We start from the raw sequence: 22,468 nt of genomic DNA, 5'->3' as shown, positions 1-22,468 counted from the left end.
TAAAACAACAGCAACAAAACAGCAGAGTGGTTATTTGGAGGCTTTGGGGAAAACAAAACAAAATAATTCTTGCTCCTATTGGAATGTGCTTCTGACAGAGCTCCAAGTTCCATAGATGTATCAGGTTATAGAAGAATAAATACTCAGTGAGACTTGGCGACTGTCTTTCTCTTCTACATGAAAGTATTTAAGTCACTGTGGGGACAGGTGACTACATTAGCTCTATATGTTAATGAAAGTCCTTGGCTAGATGAACTAGTCCTTGGCTAGATGAATCTTGCTATGAAGATTTCCCAAAGCAAATGTTAATTTGTTTGCTATAAAGTATTTGGTATGAAGGTGAGTGTATATAACATTTGAGTATGCTGTGCAAATAAAATAACAGATTGTAGAAGGCATGGCAATTGTTGATCTGTCATTGAAAAGAGAAATGTAAACCAATATAATTAACTCATTAATAGCACTGTTCTAATGCATCTAATTTTTATAGTAGCACTGGAGCTAGCCTTTCTTATTAATCTATTTCACATATAATAAAATGGAGGCATGGAAAAAAAGTTAAATAATTTGCTCGAAGTCTCACACTAGTGGATGGCAGAGCTGGGATTTGAGTCTAGGCAATCAAGTTCCAGAATCTGTGTTGTTAATGGTTAGGGTCTACTGCTTCTTGAGTGCAGCTTGAATACATTATAGAAATCGATATTAAGATACATCTAACATTTTCAAAATGAGAATACATAATAGTAATAAATATGTTTCTTTTATTATGGTGAAATCCAATGGGGCACATTAGGACAAAAGGGGTTAATGGGACTATATTTGAGAACTCCACTCATATATTCATTTTATTATGCCTCTTAGCATTTTTTATCTGAAAAAAAAATCTTCATGAAGCGAAACAGTCCCTGAGTTCTAATAAAGAATATCTTTAAAAAACTCACATACTAAATGAACTACTATCAATTCACTTGTAGTACATAATTTTGGATATTGTAATAAATTAATATGTTCTTGTAAACTATTTTGTTCCATCTGAATTGAGCAGAATCTCAAAACAATAGGTTTTAAATGCAGTGCTTTTAGATATAGCTAACAAAGCCAATATAAATTTAGATTTAGCTAACAAAGCCAATAAAAAAAAAACACTTAAAAAGTTATATACTTGAAATGCAGGTATGACTTAAAGTGTTCAGGATACAACTTGAGCAATTGGTGTTTTCGATAAGGCTTAAATCAGCTTTGAATTATTTTAAACCTTCATTACCGCCACCAAACTAAAATACATGCATACATACACACCTACACACATACATACAAAGAGTAAAGGAGAATTGTGATGCTTGAATGTTGGCTCACCTACTATGCTCTACAATTGCTTATTGAGGGAATTCCTTTATTTCTTATTTGGTGGATCCGAAATTTCTGAAAACTTTTGTATTTGTAAGCCAGAATACCCTAGGGATGGTTTCTCTAGTTTTATATTTGAGTTCTTCTTCTTCTTCTTCTTTTTTTTTTTTTTTTTTTTTTTTTTTGAGATGGAGTCTGGCTCCTCTCGTCCAGGCTGGAGTGCAATCTGTGCTCACTGCAAGCTCCACCTCCTGGGTTCACGCCATTCTCCTGTCTCAGCCTCCCCAGTAGCTGGGACTATAGGCACCCACCACCACACCTGGCTAATTTTTTGTTTTTTAATAGAGACGGGATTTCACTGTGTTAGCCAGGATGGCATTTGATTAACAGTGGCATTTGATTAACGAAATCGTATTTCAAAAGTCCACAAAAGTTTGTGAATTTATTTATTTATTTTTTTCTGGCTGTGGGTTTCTATATTCACAAAGAAAGGAAAGTTTTCAGTTATTTTAGATCAACCTAGGGTAGTAATGTGGTTTCCGATAAATTGTTCAACTTTCTTTAGTAACTAAAGTGATTTTTATCCCATCAAAACTGGGCAATTTCAAATCTCTTTTATAACAACCTCTTGTAAATTGTATACTGGTTACTGTTGCCTCTTCTGGTCATATTTTCTTTGCCTCCAATTGAGATTTCAGAAGGTCATGGGAGATGAGTAAACATCTGTTCAATTAAAAATGCACATGTTGGGCAGATTCCACTACTAGGGGCAGGTGTTAGTTTCTGTTGTGATCTGTGTCACAGCAACATACACGCATTTAAGGGCAGAACATACTCATGGGTGTTGGCCTCTCAGTCTTCCTCTTATCTGATGTATTTGGCTAACTGTGTCATCATTAAAAAGATCTCTGACTTCCCTTCTTCCAGTTACCTTTGTAGAAACTTGCCTTTTAAACTGGTATTTTCATTATATAATTTCCTTAGTATAGCCCTGGGTAATACTCACTATTGACTCCTTTGGTGATATTTTGATGAGATTATAATCCTGATGATAGACATCTGATAGTCCAGACAGTGTGATTAAAAAGTATTTGCACGAATCTTACTGAAGATGACCACATTCTCTTATTGCTTCCAGCAACGAATTACCATTGAGCCAGGGACATCATATAGGCTGCAAGGACTGAAACCAAACAGCTTATACTATTTCCGTCTGGCTGCACGCTCCCCTCAAGGCCTGGGTGCTTCTACTGCAGAAATATCAGCTAGAACCATGCAGTCAAGTAGGTGTCTCTCTTTGCTTACTTTCTGCCTTTTTATTTCCTCTGGTAGATGTTGCTGGCTTTCACCTTCACCAACAAGCAAACCTGCTAATATGCTTAATAGTTAGTAGTCTCTAGGTTAGTATGCATCACACTTCACAGATGAAAGTGTAACTGTGACTTATTTTGGTCTCACACTTGATCCAAATAACAGATCCCACTTTCCCACATTGAAAGACTTTTAAAGAAGGTGGTAGACTTCCATGGGTGAAAAGTGGGTGAAAGGAGTTAGATCAAGCCCTGTTTAATGAATTATAAGGCTTTAAAGCAAAATTCACATTGAGAACCCTGCAAAATAATCATAGGAGGGCTTGGCAAATGAGAGAGACTGCAAAAGACAAAAAAAAAGACTTTATTTTTTTAAGCACACAGGCTTTAGCTTTGTAAACAAGTCCTTATTTCATGTAGTTGTTTCTACTAAGAAAAGCTCAGCTCTGATGACTTGTTTCTTATTAACTCTGTGTGTAGTACATGTGGAAATTTGGAACATTAACAGAAAATCTGTATCTGGACAAATTTAGAAACAATGGAATAATGGCAAACATATTTGCAATTCTAAATTGTATTTTGTTTCCTCCCGTTCAATTTCTTTTTGGAACTGTTACCCTTAAGCATAGCTGTGTTTATCACAATGGGGGTTAATTGTGCCCAGGGCAGATTGTTTTGCATAAAGTATTATACAGGAGATCGTTTTGATGGAAAGTTTGGTGGCTTATAGTACTATTAATTGCTTTTATTAGTAAGTGTCTACAATTCATTGATAAAATACTATTTACCTTGAATTGAAGAGTTTTGTTGAGTTATTTTAGATTTCTTTGTATGACATTTTGTCTTTGCTTTTGACATAGCAAATTATACAATAGATATCTATAATAGAAATACATTGAATTTTGTCAAGAAGATGCTCTGTTGACCTCATATTTAGACCTATCAGCAAACCTGATATTTATGTTTTAAAAGATTAATTTCCTTCCATATAAATAAGCAAGTTTTCCACCATTTCATTTTCTATAGAAACTTGAAAACTTTCAGGGTTTTTTGATAGTAAAATGTGTATTTTTCCCTCTTAAAGCATGATTGCTCCCATGTAAATGATTAGGANACTATTTACCTTGAATTGAAGAGTTTTGTTGAGTTATTTTAGATTTCTTTGTATGACATTTTGTCTTTGCTTTTTGACATAGCAAATTATACAATAGATATCTATAATAGAAATACATTGAATTTTGTCAAGAAGATGCTCTGTTGACCTCATATTTAGACCTATCAGCAAACCTGATATTTATGTTTTAAAAGATTAATTTCCTTCCATATAAATAAGCAAGTTTTCCACCATTTCATTTTCTATAGAAACTTGAAAACTTTCAGGGTTTTTTGATAGTAAAATGTATATTTTCCCTCTTAAAGCATGATTGTTCACATGTAAATGATTAGGATCCTATTTAATCTGTTAGTGATTATCGTTTATTCCCATAAAATTTTCTTTCATTTAAAGGCATAAGCATGTAAATTAATACATTCCCTGTATGTCTGCTTTGAATTCCAGGCAGGCTAATAAACAGTATTGTAGAAAATAATTTCTTAAAACCAAGCATTTGGTTAAGAGAAGTGTTACATGCTTCAATACTGTATTTCACATGGTTTACAAACCTCACTTTTAACATGCACATACAAATTGAATAGACTTTTATAAGCACATCAAACGCTTATCTATTCCTTATTTTATTAAAGTAAAATTTTCAAATGGTGTTTAATATATTCTCACAAAATAGGAAGTCTGAAGATAGCCCTAGTGAAAACCAAATCAGCTTTTTAAAAAGAATTACAAATGAGTCCTTGCTGTTACATGAACAACTCAATTTATTATGAATAATGATAATGCATATAAAATAGTTTTATAATTTGAGGTATAAGAACCCCTAGTCAGAATCAATAAAAATGAGATTCTAGTGGTTTTGCAAATCTTACTCCAAATTTACAAGGCTGTCCTATGAGGATTCCTTTTTTGTCAATACAGAGAGCTTTTATTTTGATTGACTGTAATAATGAACACAAGGCACGTAAATTAAGAAAGACTAATAATCCCCTGAACAATTGGATACACCTGGCACTCCATAATATTAAGACTTACAAAGTCTAGGGAAATCCCCAAACTACACATTCAAATATAAAACATAGGATTGTTTTATTCACTGTACCATATACATTACTTTAAAAATATATGTGTGTGTATATGGATTTGTATTATCTTTGCCCACTTGTTTGTTCTTCTTTAGGAACATACGTTATTAAGTTTTAAATAATAGTAGTAATTGTGCTGTCTTTTATTGGTTTTTAATTTTTTAAAATCATAATGTTTGGTTAATTTGATGGAAAATAATTGCTCAGAAAGTGACTAGTTTAATTTAGAATAGGCAGTAAGAAAGTATATCTTTTAACTCTAATATAAACCCTATGTTGTATGAATATGTACAAAATGAAAGAAATTTTGCACATAAGTTATATCTTTTCCAGTTGATACTTGGGTTTGAAAAAAACAGTTCTTTTTAATGACTATGTTATTGACATTTTGTAAGGGATAAATGATTATTATTGATTTTACCAAATTTTGCTGGTGGGGTCTAATTCTTCACTAGCAATGGTGTCTCAAGAAGAGTTATAATTAAAAAGCTGAAAGCTGACATAGGGTAAGTACAAGTTACAGTCAGAATCAACAAGCCTGACATTACCCTCGGGTAGGTAAACCTTGGACTCTGCATTTTCATCCTTTATTGATTCTGCATGCTCACTGTGTATGGGCTACGATCAATGTTAAGTTAACATTTTTTTATTATTATTAAAACTGGTCAGGCAAACTCAGTTTTTCAGATAGAGTGAACCCTCTTAGGTTTGTTGTTGACTTACTTATTTTTAATTGGAACTGGTAGAAGGGCATTAGCAGTTATTGTAACTTTTCACACTTAAGAAGACTTTCGCAAATGAGTACTGTATGTAAACCATCCTCATTCTAGAATATAGAAGGGAAAGCTTGGAAACAACATCTGTGAAGCACCATCAGACCCTCAAGTAAATGCTAGCACTATTTGCAACTTTTTTGAAGCTGCGTAGTCAGTATAGCGGGGGTGGGAGATACTGAGGGATTGGTTTAGAAGAGGAATTTATATCGCAGGTAGGTAATTTTATTTGAGGCTCCATTATCTTGAGGTCTCATTTTCACATATTCCCCCCACCCCATTATTTAACAATTATTTTTGGTCATTAATTCATTTTTTTTGGTTTATTCATATTACTAAGCCAAGGTACATAATTTGTCATTAGAATTTAAGTTTCATAGCCTTATTTTTGTTTTGTCCTTATTGTTCGTTTATTTATTTTTGCCTTTTCTTTTGTTTTATCATTTTCTTTTTCAACCACTCCTGTCCTTTCACTTAAATCCTCCTTTAACTCACTACCAAAATAAGAGCCGTCAGCTCCTCCTCAAGACATTAGTTGTACCAGCCCAAGTTCCACTAGTATTTTGGTAAGTTGGCAACCTCCACCAGTGGAAAAACAGAATGGCATTATCACTGAATACTCCATCAAGTATACTGCAGTGGATGGGGAAGATGACAAGCCTCACGAGATTTTGGGAATTCCTTCGGACACTACCAAATACCTTTTGGAACAACTGGAAAAATGGACTGAATACCGGATCACTGTGACGGCCCATACAGATGTCGGCCCTGGCCCTGAGAGCTTGTCCGTGTTGATTCGAACCGATGAAGATGGTATGTTGCCTCCGCTACGTCAGTTTGCACCCTTCTGACACAGTCTTGGTCTGCTGTCTTTCAATAGGCTAACAGTAATCTTTTTTCTCTGCTCATCTTTTTACCCAGCATTGCAGTTGCTTTAGTATTTTTGACAAAGTCTTGTCTTTGCTGCAGCCTGGCCTTTTTTTTTTCTTTCTTCTTTTAAATCTCAATGCAGTAATTTGCTTCTCTTTAAAAGGACTGTTGGCTCCTATGGTCTTGCAATCCAGCCCGTCTCTGTACCTCCATCTAAAGTCTTCTGTGTTTTCTTGGCTTTTGTAGTCACTTCTTTTACATTTTGAAGTTAACTTTTCAAAACTACCTTCTTTTGTTGCCTTTTGTCTTACATATTTCAGAAACATTGATGCTCAACATTCAATTTTGGCATCTTTTGTATGGAATACCTTTGATATGAGAAAAAAGAGAAGATAATCCATATAATCAAGAATCTTTTATTCTGCTGTTTAAAAGAAACCTTTAAAAAACACACAACAATCAACAGCCAGTTTTTGTTATTATTTCAATGCTATACCTCTTTGTGCTTTAATGCTTTGAACCTCAAAGCATCTTCCTTGGCTTTTGTACATTTTTTACATGTTTTTCTATTTCTCTGATACTCTTTTTTTCTTCCATTTTTTTTTGCATTGGTCATGTTTTTTGATCTTTTCTTAAAAGGTAGAGCAGATTGGTTAAGCATTTTCATTGGTTGAAAATGTTCGTATTCTTCAAAGGAAACATAGTGGGTTTACCCATTTTTTGAAAAAGAAACCTAAGTAAAGAAAATGCAGAAAATGCTCTGATTGGGTGGGACAAGTGCCTATAATTTCTTTTATCCAATGATGTTGTTCCAGTTCCTAGTGGTCCTCCTCGCAAAGTCGAGGTGGAGGCTGTCAACTCAACATCTGTTAAAGTCTCATGGCGCTCACCTGTGCCCAATAAACAGCATGGCCAGATAAGAGGATACCAGGTACATTATGTGAGGATGGAAAATGGTGAGCCCAAGGGCCAGCCCATGCTGAAAGATGTCATGCTGGCTGATGCACAGGTAAGCCTCTGAAGTTATGTACCTCGATTTTTACATAAGTGTGTCTTAGTTCACATCTTGCAATTGGCCTTATTTTAGTTTTTCGACATTTAAAAAATCCTGTACAAAATTCTAGTTTTCATTACACGTTGATGTATATTGATCTTTTCAGTCAGAGTTACTATCAAGTGAGGAAGGGAATTGTAATGAAATGACACTCAAGTCTGATTAAAAACATGTCACTTTTTCCTTAAAATACAGATATTCAACCCTTTACAACCATATTTGAGTTTGCCTTTCTGACTTCAAAAAATGATTGTCTTAGTTGAGTCAAAGAGAAGATTTCTAAACTGCAGTTTGGCTGATGGAATCTATTTTCTTCTGTGCTGACATAACTTGGAACTTAGTTGTTCTAATTTCTAAATGTATGTCTTCTTCCATTGAAGAATAGACATTTTTATTCAGGTACAGTTACTCAGTATTATATTTAGTACTTCTTCATCAAATTACATATTTGATGAAACTCATTGTTTCATGTCCCAGAAAATGAAGATGGTGACAATGATATTAAAATTAAATTAGAATTTCCTAGAGAATAAATGGGATCCTTATATTGAACCAAGGTTTAAAAAAAAAGTACTCAAAATGAATAGTTGAGTATATGAGAAATTGTATTGATCTTTGGGTAGTGGTTTGCAACTATGGTATCACAACCTGGTTTTATAATTAGTTGTTTAAAAGAGAGCATTGAAAATTTTCACAATTTTCAAAATTAGAGATGATTCAGAGATAGTCCCATAATAAATTCACTTGGGTTTTACATATTTTCCTGAAAGGAAGATGAAGATTTCAATTTGTAACTACCATCCTGAAAATTGTACATGACTCATGTACTGGCTTACCTTTGCTGTGTCAAATGGTGATGAGATATCATGGGGATGGGATATTATGATCATTGGAATACTTTCATTATCCAAGAAATTGGTGACTTGGCAGGGAAAAGGATGGAGTTTGTAAAATATTTGAAATTTATTTCAAATGAAAATACCTTTCTTTGTGTGAAAGTCAGGAAGATTATGAAGCAAGTTGGAAACTGTGGCACCAGGTTGCCCAGTTCTACATTCTTGTCTGTAAAGGCGGATGTATCCCCTGGTCAAGAGATCGAGACCATCCTGCTCAACATGGTGAAACCCCGACTCTACTAAAAATAGAAAAATTAGCCGGATGTGGCGGCACACGCCTGTGTAGTCCCAGCTACTAGGGAGGCTGAAGCAGGAGAATTGCTTGAACCCGGGAGGTGGAGTTTGCAGTGAGCCAAGATTGCACCACTGCACTCCAGCCTGGCAACAGAGCAAGACTTCGTCCCAAAATAAATAAATATAAAAAAAGAGAGCAATAAATATCCCTGTGCCTGTAAGGAAAGTACTTACCCCCCAAGTCTTAATACAAGTCAACTCTCAAAAGCCTTTATGTTTTCTTCAGTTTTGAAACATTCTAAGCAAAGGGATCTGGATTCACGGCTCTCATCTACCCCAAGGCCACTTCCATAAATGCAGTAGAGCTTCATAATACCCCTTCAACACTGGAAAGGGGCCATTGACTTGATTTTTGCAAATAATTATTATGTGGTGCCTATAAAAAGAAAGTTATAAAATTAATAAAACCATCGCTATATTTTATCATATAAGTCTACAATTATGGAAAAGAAAACAATATGACCATCGTGCTTTGATGTTCTCCTTTGGTTCTTAGATATTTTACGTTACAAAACAGTAATTCTGTCCCATTTCCATTGTAAAATCTGGTAGTTAACGGAATTATATAATACCAAATGCATTAAACGTCAACTCTTTTTTTCCTCTTCTTCTTTGTCTTTTCTTTATTAATTGCTGATTTTTCTTGTGTATTTTCTTTCTTTCCCATCTCATTTATTTTCCTTGACTCTTCACTGAAATTTCATTACATCTCACAGGACTTCATTGAAGCTATAAGTGTTAAATATAATGAAAGATATTAATCTAAATAGTGACTTTTAATTGTGTAACTTAAGATAGAAGTCAAAATAAATATGAGTAGGATATGAGTAGAAATATTCACTTTTTCTGTGCCTCATTGCTATGTTTCAGTGAACCATACATTTAAAGAATATTAGCTGGTTTTAGTGATAACAGTAACAAAGAATATTTAATTTGACTTCCCAATCAGAGGTGGAGGTGGCAGCAAAACACACATTCTCTGGAATTTTATTGTACACACTGCTTTGTTTATTTTTTCAATTTTTTTAGTCTAAGAAGGGCAACACTGCCTGTTTAAGGCTTTAAATTTTTTTTCTTTTTATTTTGTTTTCCTCCCAACCTTCTTACTCTCAATCAGTGGGAATTTGATGATACTACTGAACATGTGAGTAATTTTTGACTGTTTTGTCAAAAGCAGACTATATATGCTTGTTTTCTCTGACATCTTTCACTTATTTGTGATCTGTCATCACAGTTTGCTTGGATGCATGAACTAACAAATTATTTTTAAGTTATCTTCACTATGTGATGCACTTTTTATTTTGGTTTCTGTTTTGTGAAATCAGCATGGTGCTATTGACTGCATAAGAAATGTCATGGGCTTGTGATATTTATTTTGATGGCTGCTACTAACTCTGCTTTGTGACAGTCAGAGGAGGCATGCTTTAAAATACAGGGGTGTTGTCCCATCTTTTGGCTTCTCTGGGCCACGTTGGAAGAAGAATAATTGTCTTGGACCACACATAAAATCCACTAACATTAACGACAGCTGATGAGCTCAAAAAGAAAACAATCTCGTAATGTTTTAAGAAAGTTTACAAGTTTGTGTTGGGCTGCATGTGGGACAAGCTTGCTTTAAATTAAGGCATTGCAGACTGGAGATGTCAGATTGTTTGGTGTAGGCTGCTCATAAATCCTACTCCAGGGTCACATATCCAGTGGATAACAAGATACAGATCTGGCACTGATTAACTCTAACTAGAAGTGGCTGTTCTTCACTTTTACCCATACATATTTGAATGATGAATGGATTATGTCAAGAAGTAGAAAGTATCTTGCTGAGGGAGGAATGTTTTTAAAATATTTGAATGAAAGCTCTATGTTATTTATTGAGGGACTGTTATGTATATGCCACTGCAAGGGACACATGATGTGACACCTGCCTTTCTAGTGTTTATATTCTAAGTGGCTAAGGAAGAGTAAAGTTCTGAAAAGTTTCATAAAATGCAGCAAAATATATGGCCTACAGCAGTGTACCATGCATTAATAAATTAGTGGACAGTGTCAGTAAGAGCTATGAATTCAGAGACAGTGGTCCAAGATAGTAAAAGAAGTCCTGAAGCTCAGTTGAGAATTTAAGGGATGATTAAAGACTGAATAAGTGAAAAAGTGTGTGTGTGTGTGTGTGTGTGTGTGTGTGTGTGTGTGTGTTGGGGAGCTGGAGGTGGAACGTATATATTTTTTTAAGTTGAGCACAGCAAAACCAGTCATTGAGACAGTTGAGCATGTGGTATAGTCACATGACAGTGAGCCTGACAATTTGATATAAATGAAGGCTTCCTGTAAGTAACTCAGTGGTAAATAGAGCTAAGAGGTCAACTATAATATAATACTGGAAAAACCAGAAGAGTCAAGCCAAAAAGCTGGCCAGTCAGTCTTTAACTCTTCAATATTAGAGCGATATAGGAGAAATTTTAAAAAATGAGTTAAAGGCTGACAGGAAGGTATTCTTCCATTCACTGAATGAATACTGCCAATGCACAGGACTGTTATTGGGAATCTTGTAACTGTGTCCAAGGTATCAGTTCTCGTGGGATTGCCAGTGCAGCAGCGTTTTTGACCATAAACTTCTTTGACTATAACTCACAGTAAGAAATACATTATAATTTCACTGGTTTCTCTTCAGATCGAATAAATATTTCACCTTTTACTAAAGAAATACATTATATGTCGTGATTCAATGCACACATATGTTTAACTAAAATACAAATTTTATAGAACCATATTTTGTATAATAAACACTAACATTAAGTATTCAAGTGTATTCCATTTCATTTCTGTTTGTTTAAATTCTGGTCATGACTGACTAAATTGATTTCACAACCTACTAAATGGGTCATTACCTGCAGTTTAAAGACCAGTGACTTAGTGGATAGATTAGAGAGTAAAAAGGTGGCAGATAGAAAAGCAGGCAAAAAAGTTATTTTGCTAATTTAGTCATGAAGTGATAAAAATGCAACAGAGTTGAGGCAGTAGAAATGAAAAAGTGATACTTAGGATCAATAAAAGGAAGAATTGGCAAAAAACTTGCTAAGAATTGAAGAAGAGAAAGAGGTCAAAGATAGCTTATAAGTTTTGCAAATGTGTTACCATTCATTAAAATATGGAAGTCAGGAGGGGGAGTCTACTTCCAGGAATGATTTTTAAGTTTTAGTTCATTTGAACTTGAAGTCACACTGGGTAGTCACAGGAAAACACCAGCAGATATTTACAATGTATATGCCACTGGAGCGCAGATTGGAAGTCACAGCTGAAATAAATCAGGAATATGGTCAGAAATAATTACTTAAGGTTTAGAAATGGATGCAGTTTTTTTTTTCTTTTTTTTTTTAAGGTTAGAGAGAAACAGTATACCAGTGACTGTGACAGAACCTCAGGTATGCCAACTTTTAACAGTCAGGGACAAGAAGCAAAGTGGAAACAGGACAGGAGGAAACAAAGAGAATAAGGAATTATGACCATAGTACCAGGCACATCACCTCACAGAGCATACTGAAACAACCAAGGAAGGAAGTATACCCACCTCTTAAAGAAATAAAATGTAATCCAAGAAAGGGTATGATCATGGCAGATAGAGGTGTGTCCAGTTGAGATTATACCACTGCAGGGGACTTGACGCATTTCAAATTGCGTTACGTCTGTTATCCTCTAACAACCTGGGCAAGAGAATGGATGTGTGTGGTTAACTCTAATTTCATGATAAGAAACATATAAGGCTCAGAGTGCATCATTTCTTGCTGCAAAATTTAGTGATGAAAGCAAGCCTTGCTGCTTTTTCTAGTTAGCCATGCCTGCTTTTCAGCAGTACTCCAGTGGCATGTCAGGGCAACCTTGGAAACAATAATGTTGGCATTTAATCATCATAGTTTTCGGGATAGTCAGTGTGTCTGCTGTCATTTAAAATACTGCTCTTGGGTAGTTTACTTGGTTTTTCTATCCTCTGTAACGTTAGGGAAACCATTCCAAGGTCCTGGAAATATAACATCTCTCCCAAATAGCCCATTTATCTGGCATAATAAAATTTCCAGTGACTCTTCAGGATGATATCTGAACTTCTTGAATTTCCACAATGAGATATTCCTACTCTTTTGAGAAAGCATGTTGTCAGAAGCTGTCGTATTTGGAGTCAGCTTCAACAGTTGAGCTCTATGGTATCTGTTACAGCCTTGCTTAAAAAAAAAACCTACTGTATTTCACACAACATAATTCATTCACTCGTCAGTCACATTGTCCTTAGATTTGGAAGACAATGACGTTGTGTATTTTCCTAAATTTATCCATATTCAATTTGAAAACACAGCTGTGCCAAAAATCTGAAAGGGTTTTTATATTGCTCTGTGTGTGTCTGTGTGTGTGAGTGCGCATGTGTACATGCAGCTCTGGTATTTGTTCTTAAAATACATAAGTTAATAGCCAGAATCTCTAAAGAATCCCATAACCCGTAGTTTAAAGGAATAGATCAAAGACCATCTGGTCTTATAACCACCACCGCTTTGAGCCCTGACTAAGAGAAAACTAAGAATTTTAGTAAATAGTATGTGGTATTTAACGTTTTTAGAAAGTCCAAATAAATTGAACACATACTGGTGATGCGGTAAAACTAAAGTCCGGTTGTATTCTTTGCTTTTATGGCTGCTTTTTAATGTGTGTGAAAATTCTCCTCAGTGGATAATGATTTCTGCTCATAGCCTATACAAATAACCAATAAACATGATAATACAATCAATCAATAAGAGAGCCCTAAGCAAATTCTCTCTCAGGGTATCTAGGTCCAACAACAACCATTTGGTAAAATTCTTCCATAGTGATAAAACAGACTGTGCTGGCATCAGCCGCATCTGCAGTCTGTGGGTTACAGTGGATGTGTGTGGAGAGCTGTTGGCATAAAATAATCCCTCTTTCATGGAATGCTTCCTAGAAGTGAGGCTTAGTTCTGTGAGTTTACCTGATATAACTCATAAAATCCTTTGGGGTCCTATTATAATTCCAATGTTCACACGGGAAATGGAGGCACAGATAGGTAAACGTACTTGGTCTGTCCAAGCTAGTAAGGACATGAAAGTTGAAGAATTCAGGAAGTCTGGCTCCAGATTTAATGTCTTTGACTAATACCCTAAAACTACCTCCCAAGATGCCTGAAGACACCCCTTCGATATCAGCATGAAAACAGATCTCGATAGCATGAGCTCAGGCATGAAATTTCCAGGGCTTAGCATGGCTGCAAGGGATGTGCGAGCATTTGCAGAATGAAGGCAGACGTCTGGTCTTGTTTTTCCCCCAGGGCATTAGTAGCATGTTTTGAATCAGTGACATTTTGTTTTGTCATTTCAGGACATGATCATTTCTGGGCTCCAGCCTGAAACTTCCTACTCCCTTACGGTCACAGCCTACACAACCAAAGGAGATGGTGCTCGCAGCAAGCCCAAACTGGTGTCCACCACTGGGGCAGGTAATCATGTCTGTGCATATATGTGCCTTGAATAGTAATACTAACTTTCTTTTTTTTTTTTTTTTTTTTTTGAGACGGAGTCTCGCTCTGTCGCCCAGGCTGGAGTGCAGTGGCCGGATCTCAGCTCACTGCAAGCTCCGCCTCCCGGGTTTACGCCATTCTCCTGCCTCAGCCTCCGGAGTAGCTGGGACTACAGCCTCGCCCGGCTAGTTTTTTATATTTTTTAGTAGAGACGGGGTTTCACCATATTAGCCAGGATGGTCTCGATCTCCTGACCTCGTGATCCGCCCATCTCAGCCTCCCAAAGTGCTGGGATTACAGGCTTGAGCCACCGTGCCCGGCCGTAATACTAACTTTCTAAATGGTATGGGTAGCTTCTAGCAGGCTTTTATTATTATAAAAACAGAGGAAATAAATGGACTATGGTCAACTTTTGTGTTTTTAGTTCAGGGGCAAAAAAAAACATATCAGGGAAAAAATAGTCCAAGTGCATAATTTGTCTAAACTGTTCAATCAGTCATTCAACAAGTATTTCTTTGAGCAGCTTCTGTGTGTCAGGCGTTGTAACCAGCACTGGGGATGAAGCAATCAACAAAACAGAACAAGAATCTGCACTTACGAAATTTACTTTCTGAATAGGACTAGATAATTAACAAGTGACGAAAGGAGTATAAAATAAAATGTCAGAAAGTGATAAGATGAAAAGTAAAAGTGTATAGGCAATTAAGGATCAAGCAGCCTCTAGGGGCTGAGAAGTTCTTGTAGAGGAAGGATTTTTTGAGACTCAAATGATGTGAAGGATCAAGTCCCATGAAGGTCTGGAGGGAAGGAGTCTGGGCAGGGAAGTCAAACAAAAATTTCAACTTCCCTGGACAACAAATCTCCTTAGAAGAGCTGCCATCTTAAACTGGGTTCATGACTTACAGTTCTAACAGTTCTACCTTTTGTCATTTTGTCTTCCCCACCCCCTGCTGTGGGGATCCTAAAGCCAAATTGAACAAAAGATAGAAAACAAAAAAGAGAAAGAAAATTAAGAAGGCTAAATAGTATAAAATTACTCCCTTCTAAAGAATAAGGCTTCTTCAGTGCTTTTTAGGGTTACTGTGTGGAAAAGCCAGCATGAAGGAAGAGCAAACATTGTAGAATGAGTAAATTAAGAGATAATTGCAGAAGGACGCTCCTCCAGTCCTCATATATAGCAATCTCCCGTGAACATGGAAAACGTGATTTGATTTACTCCGCCCGAATCACTTCTCCAACAACTTTTTAGGAACATACCTCTATGTAAAGGGATAAAGGAAAGAACAGCTGTGATGCTGAGTGCTCTCCTGGGTACCATGCTCACTGCCAGCTTTGTCTAAATGTCATAAGATTTGCCTTGCTCGCATCCTACCACCTGGAATTGCCTCAGGCAGCAGGATTACAGATGGCAAAACTCCTTCAAGGCTGAATCTTCTGGGCTTTTTTAAAAAATACCATTACATCAAGCTAATTTAATGCCCTGCAGAGCAGACACGTGTTCAGTGAGGGGCATGATGGCATGATCACTATCTGGCTATGGAACCAGTCTCTATTACAACATCAACAACCAAGAGTTCAATCTCAAATTGAACAACATGCATTTCCTTCACCTACATTTATAAATATGCCATAATAACTCTGAAATGTCTTATATTAAGCACCACTCCCCTGTTGCCCATTAAATAGGGTCACGTTAGGATGACAAGAAAGTAGAGGATTTATAGCCAAGGGATATGAATTTTAGAGAAAGGAATGATTTTTTCTATTTTAACGTCACTAATGCCATCTCATTCCTTTTTAGTTACCATACAGTAGGCATTTTAGAATTTTAGAACTTATTCATATATAGAATTCTTTTGGCATTTTCATTCACTATTTTAGATCCTTCTTAATCAATAGAGGCTTCGGTATTGAGATAGAAAATGCTTGCAATTTAGATGCCTATACATTTACTTTTGTAAGACCTCCCCACTGCACCTGGGAAGAAAGTAGAATAATCCAAATTTAATTCCTTTAAGAGAGAAGCTCTAGTTTTTCCTTGCATAAGCAGCCCCTATTCATGGTTTATCCCTAGGCAATTAGTGGATATATCAATTTGTTTTGTTTTGTATACCGTACTAAAAATCCTCGTATATTTATGTGACTGTGAAGAATTACTGAATTTATCTCACAGATGTGGGCTCCTAATAATCATAATTGTAAAGGTATTTAGTTACAGCTCCCAAAAAGAATTCAGGAATTCTCGTGAAATTTTATTTTAATAGTAAACTTCCTGATTGTGGAGTGTTTGTTTATTATACCTTATTTCTAGAACCTGTAAATAATCATATCTTTGAAACAAGAGTACTGATCATAGTTTAAGTATAATCTACAGGAGATTCATACAACTTGAAGGGTGCTTCTGAAGAAAATGTTGGCTTTTATGTTTCAATGATTATGAAATATCTGTATTTTCTTTGTTAATACTCCCATTATTCTGTATTGTAATATTTAGTTTACTCCTGAGGCCTTGAGGTTAAAGGCAAACAGAAAATTCATTGGTTTGACATTTTCTGTATATTTTTACCTGAATTTCAGTACTATATTGAACAGCTGTGTTAAGGATAATCAAAAGATGACTGTGACAGGGAGATTTTGGAAATATTAGCCCAAGTCTAGTCAATTATGATTGTTGTTGCTTTGGTACTAGGTTAAATTGGGGCTAAGTTTAGAGCCATTGCAACTAAGTACCTCGGTTGATCGCCAATGATTGCAGTTGTTAAAAAGTAAAGGGCAACCACACATATATACCAATTCTGAAGTCCTAAGAGATTTTTTAAAGAATGTAAGAGAATAAGTTAATGTAAAAGGGAGAAGAGTTTATATGTCATGACATAAATTAGAGTTATTTACTTTGTAGCTGGACCTTCTCTGCTGCTTCCAATATGTTTGCTAAGACCTGGCCAAAAAGTGACCTTCTGACTCCCCTGAGTAATTATTTAAGACCCTTTCATCTTACCAACCCTCAAGCTCCAGTGCTGGAGTGAGCAGAACCATTGAACCAACAGCTGGCATGACCTATAAAAGTAGTCTACAGAATAACCCTAAGGCATTAGAAACCTGAGCCAGACTCCACAGATCGCACAATCTATCCCACCTCGTTATTTTCCCAACTGGAATATGCCTGTGTTAGAGAACATAGACCCTGTTGTATCCATCTTTATTTCCTCACTCAAATACCTGTGTGCCAGTGTACAAGTATTTGCACTAAGTGAATTGTTGGTAAATGTTTGATACCTATAGTGTTTCTGGAAGCCAGGTTCCATTGCCAATCTGTGGAGTTTGGGAGAATTCTTTTTAACTATGTATTCAATGATATAGAACTCTCTCCTCGTTCCTTTTCCCCCTTTTTATCCTATCAGTGATTCCCTGGATGAAGTACCACAACTGTCCCAAACCCTTACTCCAACCTATTTAAACTGCATTTACTATTTCTTTTATTCACATGCTTATCGAAATGTTGGGCATCCCTTCGTGTGACCCTTCATGGGGTCAGCCTCTCCTTAGGTGATAATTGGGAGTTCTTCTCCAAGCTGCACAAGCATTCATTTCTTTACTGAGCCCTTCCTGTATGCTTCATGGCACTTCCAGGCTGGTTGTCTCATAGTTTTCAGGCTTAGTAAAACTTCTGCCCAGGGAAGGAATGACTGTTGTGGGTTTGGCAATAGAGAGCAGACTGAGATCCTTGTGTACAGCAGGGGAAGCCAGTAGGTCAGAGCTAACACTCTTATTTCTAGATCATTACTTTGATCTTGTGATTCCAAGCCGACAAGCCTTTCTGTCCCAGAATAAGAAAGGTCATGCCAACATCGAAAGCAAAAGAGATTATTCCATCCTAAGCTTTGACTCCCACAGAAGAATAAATATATACATTTACAAAGTCAGTGGGTTTTTTCCTAGACTTTGCCAGCCCATTATATTTCTCCAAATGTGTACTATAGCAATATTATAAAGTGAAACATCAGTTAATAAGAACATGCTCATAAATGACAAATATTAGAATGCAATCTATATTTGTGGTATATCAAGAAATTATTTTTATTTATCCTAGCTTTACATGCATCTTACAGAAACAGGATACACAGTGTATATATTATTATGCAGTTCATTGGAACTAGAATTTCAAAAAAATTTAATAAATATTTTTAATCTGTCGTCCTGGAGAATGTTGAAAATTAATAGTTGTGTTTCCACCCACTTGTTTCAACTGAGTTTCATATGAAGGCTGTATTCTCTGCTGAAAGCTCTATTTCACCATGGATTTTTCACAGCAGAGACTCAGGTGTTTAATCCTAGAGACCATAACTGACATTTTCATGAACAAATCATCTAAATGCTGTGTATACACAAAGGGGAATTAAAGATGTCTGCCAGTGTCTCTACCTTAAAGTACTATTTTAAAATTAAGATAATTGTAAATACATTAAAAGCAAATGGAATAGTTCACACAGTCTCCAACTTATGGATGGATTGTGTTCTGAGAGGGTTAGTTGGTTGTTAAGATCTCTGGATGCGTTTTTCCTGAGGAACACAGTGAGTACACAATGATGTGGTTCCTGGGCCTACCTTCAACACACGTGTTTTATGTATACAACACAACACACATGTTTTACATATATAACACAACACATGTTATTGGGTAATTATTTATCTAAAAACTTTAGAGAGTATTATTCTCATACATTGTGGGTTAGCTGAGTTACATAAGCATGCTATGAATCTTCCCAGCATGTGAAACAAAACTGTTGCTCCATTGGTTAAGGAAGTAAATATCTTAATGTTATTTCTGAGAGCAGAGCACATCTCCACCTGGTCTCACTTTCTGAAATACAAAATGAAGAGGCTAATCAGTCCATCTCTGAGGTGAATATTCTATATATTGTCTCATAATCTTTTTTAGTGATTTTTTTTACCTTAATCTGTATCCCCATGGTATGATTTTTTGTCACCTGTCTCCCATTACTGTAAGCTTTCCTCCTTTCCTACCATCTTTCTTTTTCTTCACGTTCATAATTTTGAGACACAGTTTCACTGTCACTTAGGCTGGGCAGCAGTGGTGTGATCAATAGCTCACTGTAGCCTCAAACTCTTGGCTCAAGCAGTTCTCCCACCTCAGCCCCCTGAGTAGCTAAGACTACAGACATGTGACACCATGCCTTTTTTTTTTTTTTTCCCCATAGAGATGAGTCTTGCTATGTTGCCAAGCTGTTTTCAGGCTGTTTGTTTGTTTGTTTGTTTGTTTTTGAGATGGAGTTTTGCTCTTGTTGCCCAGACTGGAGTGCAGTGGCACAATCTTGGCTCACTGCAGCTTCTGCCTCCCAGGTTCAAGTGATGCTCCTGCCTCAGCCTCCTGAGTAGCTGGGATGACAGGCATGCGCCACCATGCCTGGCTATTTTTATGTTTTTAGTAGAGACGGGGTTTCTCCATGTTGGTCAGGCTGGTCTCAAACTCCCAACCTCAAGTGATCCACCCGCCTCTGCCTCCCAAAGTCCTGAGACTACAGGCATGAGCCACTGCACCCAGCCGCTGGTTTTGAACTCTTTGGCTCAAGCAATCCTGCCACCTCAGCTCCCAAACTACTGGGTTTACAGACATGAGCCACCATACTTGGCCTTCCTTCTTCTTTCTGTTAACTTGGTTTAGTTTTGATTCTGATGATCCTCCCTCAATGTCTTTTGTTGTGGATTCCAGGAATAATTGCTCTCCATTAAAAATAAATACAGATATAATAATGCATTGAATGAGTAGATTAGAACTTTTCACATTTCTAACTTAAAAGGTAAATAAATTCTGTACTCATTGGAAGCTAGCCCTTCACCATAAAAAGTTTAATATTTGGATTGTTAATAATTGATTAATATTAATAGAATGCAGAACTTCGTGCTAAGACTTTATATGAATTTCCTCATTTATTATTCACAAGAACAATATAAAGTAGATCTTAATATAATTCCCATTTCACAGATGAAGAACTTGATGAAGATGAATGATGTGGATAGTAAAGTTAGACAGAAAGTGCAAATTAGATTCATAGTAAGTCAGTGCGATATTATTTCATATTTTGTTTAAGTTTTAAGCAACATAACAGCACAATTAAGCATTTAAGCAATTGACTCAGACAGAGTTGGGTTTTGTCTTGTAGCTTTCTCACTTGTTACACGCTGGCCTTGGACAGTTTTCTACCTCTCTGGGCCTCATTTTCTCATTATAGAAGATAGAGATAATAATAACTAGTCCAAGAATGTAGTGAGGAGTCAGGAATGTAAACCAATTGTGAATACTATATGCAATGCGCTTAGCATGGTGCCGGTACATTGCCATACTCAATGAATAAATAATCATTATAGTTATTCTTATTAGTGATATCTAATTGGCTGATCTTTGCTCAAATTAATTTTTCTTTGATATGAACCTTTATGTGTGAAGATTTAAAATGTGCAGGTGTCAAAAAAAATTCCCTTAAGCTGTTGTTTCAATGATAATTTCTGTTTGTGTCCATTATCAAATTCTAGTATCTCAGCCTACTTTAATAAAGTAAGACAAGGAGTGTATTTCCACAAAGGTATGTAGGTCAAACATTGCCTTTTTGTTTTGTTTTGTTTTGTTTGGGTAAGTAAGAAAATGGGAATACCAGTAGAGTGGAACTCCCTCATTTGGCAGTGACTGAAATGTGGACATTCACATTGATTGGTCTTACCACTCCATCCCATGTGCTCCAGTTCCAGGGAAACCTCGGCTTGTGATTAACCACACTCAGATGAATACTGCTCTCATTCAGTGGCACCCTCCTGTGGACACATTCGGACCTCTTCAGGGCTACCGTCTAAAATTTGGCCGCAAGGATATGGAACCACTTACTACTCTCGAGTTCTCTGAAAAAGAAGATCACTTTACAGCTACAGACATCCACAAAGGAGCATCATATGTCTTTAGGCTCTCAGCCAGAAACAAAGTGGGCTTTGGGGAGGAGATGGTGAAGGAAATTTCCATTCCAGAAGAAGTACCAACTGGATTCCCTCAAAACCTTCACTCAGAAAGCACTACTTCAACCTCCGTCCAGTTATCTTGGCAACCACCTGTCCTGGCAGAGAGAAATGGCATTATCACCAAGTATACCCTTCTTTATAGGGACATCAACATCCCCCTTCTCCCAATGGAGCAGCTTATTGTTCCAGCTGACACCACTATGGCACTCACTGGCTTAAAACCAGATACCACATACGATGTAAAAGTACGTGCTCATACGAGCAAAGGGCCCGGGCCATATAGTCCCAGTGTCCAGTTCAGGACACTGCCTGTGGATCAAGGTAGGATTTGTCTGCTTACGGCCTTCCTCCTTTAAAGGAATATCAGTCTTTGGAAATCAGTATTTTGAAGCTATAATAACTGATCAGCCCATTCATATTAATAGGTTCAGCAAAAACAAAAAGGTAAAGTATGTAAAACTTACTACGTCTTGGATGCCTTAGATTTCAGTTATAGAATGTCAAGCAAGTCTGGCTGACAGCACCCCAATGTCCTCAGGTAAGGAAAACACAATATAGTTGGCTGAATTGGAGAGAAAGGAAAGATCTTTATGAGACTGGGGTATTAAAATGAATGCTCTAAACAGGTAGGAAAATCATACTTTGCTCTCTCTGATCAAAGTAGACAGCATCTAGCATAATCCCTGTGGTCCATGGTGGAAAGGACAGGTCATCTGTTTTAAGAATAGTTTAAATACACTGTTTTTCCTTTTCCAGCAGTGTTTGCAAAAAATTTTCATGTCAAAGCAGTAATGAAGACTTCCGTGTTGCTGTCTTGGGAGATTCCAGAGAATTATAACTCTGCCATGCCTTTCAAAGTAAGTTGTTTTCTCATTAGTAAGAAATCACAGATAAAAGTAGACAGGAGGCCGGGCGCGGTGGCTCAAGCCTGTAATCCCAGCACTTTGGGAGGCCGAGACGGGCGGATCACGAGGTCAGGAGATCGAGACCATCCTGGCTAACACCGTGAAACCCCGTCTCTACTAAAAAATGCAAAAAAACTAGCCAGGCGAGGTGGCAGGCGCCTGTAGTCCTAGCTACTCGGGAGGCTGAGGCGGGAGAATGGCGTAAACCCGGAGGCGGAGCTTGCAGTGAGCTGAGATCCGGCCACTGCACTCCAGCCTGGGCGACAGAGCGAGACTCCGTCTCAAAAAAAA

At 36.7% G+C, this 22,468-nt stretch overlaps 1 protein-coding gene across 1 annotated transcript in view; it reads left to right on the top strand.

The window, feature by feature from the left end:
- LOC108517204 (receptor-type tyrosine-protein phosphatase delta-like) overlaps positions 1–22,468 on the top strand; it is a 497,564-nt gene that overhangs the window by 292,216 nt on the left and 182,880 nt on the right. Inside the window, 7 exon segments of the mRNA XM_017854985.1 lie at positions 2,486–2,630; positions 6,131–6,436; positions 7,309–7,502; positions 9,855–9,881; positions 14,108–14,225; positions 21,006–21,593; positions 22,032–22,129. Coding sequence (XP_017710474.1) covers positions 2,486–2,630; positions 6,131–6,436; positions 7,309–7,502; positions 9,855–9,881; positions 14,108–14,225; positions 21,006–21,593; positions 22,032–22,129 — 1,476 coding nt within the window.

This window comes from Rhinopithecus bieti, unplaced genomic scaffold (assembly GCF_001698545.2).
Source record: "Rhinopithecus bieti isolate Rb0 unplaced genomic scaffold, ASM169854v2 scaffold_38735, whole genome shotgun sequence".
In the NCBI taxonomy this organism is placed as follows: Eukaryota; Metazoa; Chordata; class Mammalia; order Primates; family Cercopithecidae; genus Rhinopithecus; species Rhinopithecus bieti.
Note: the sequence above shows the minus strand (reverse complement) of the source record. Positions and strands in the feature narration are given on the sequence as shown.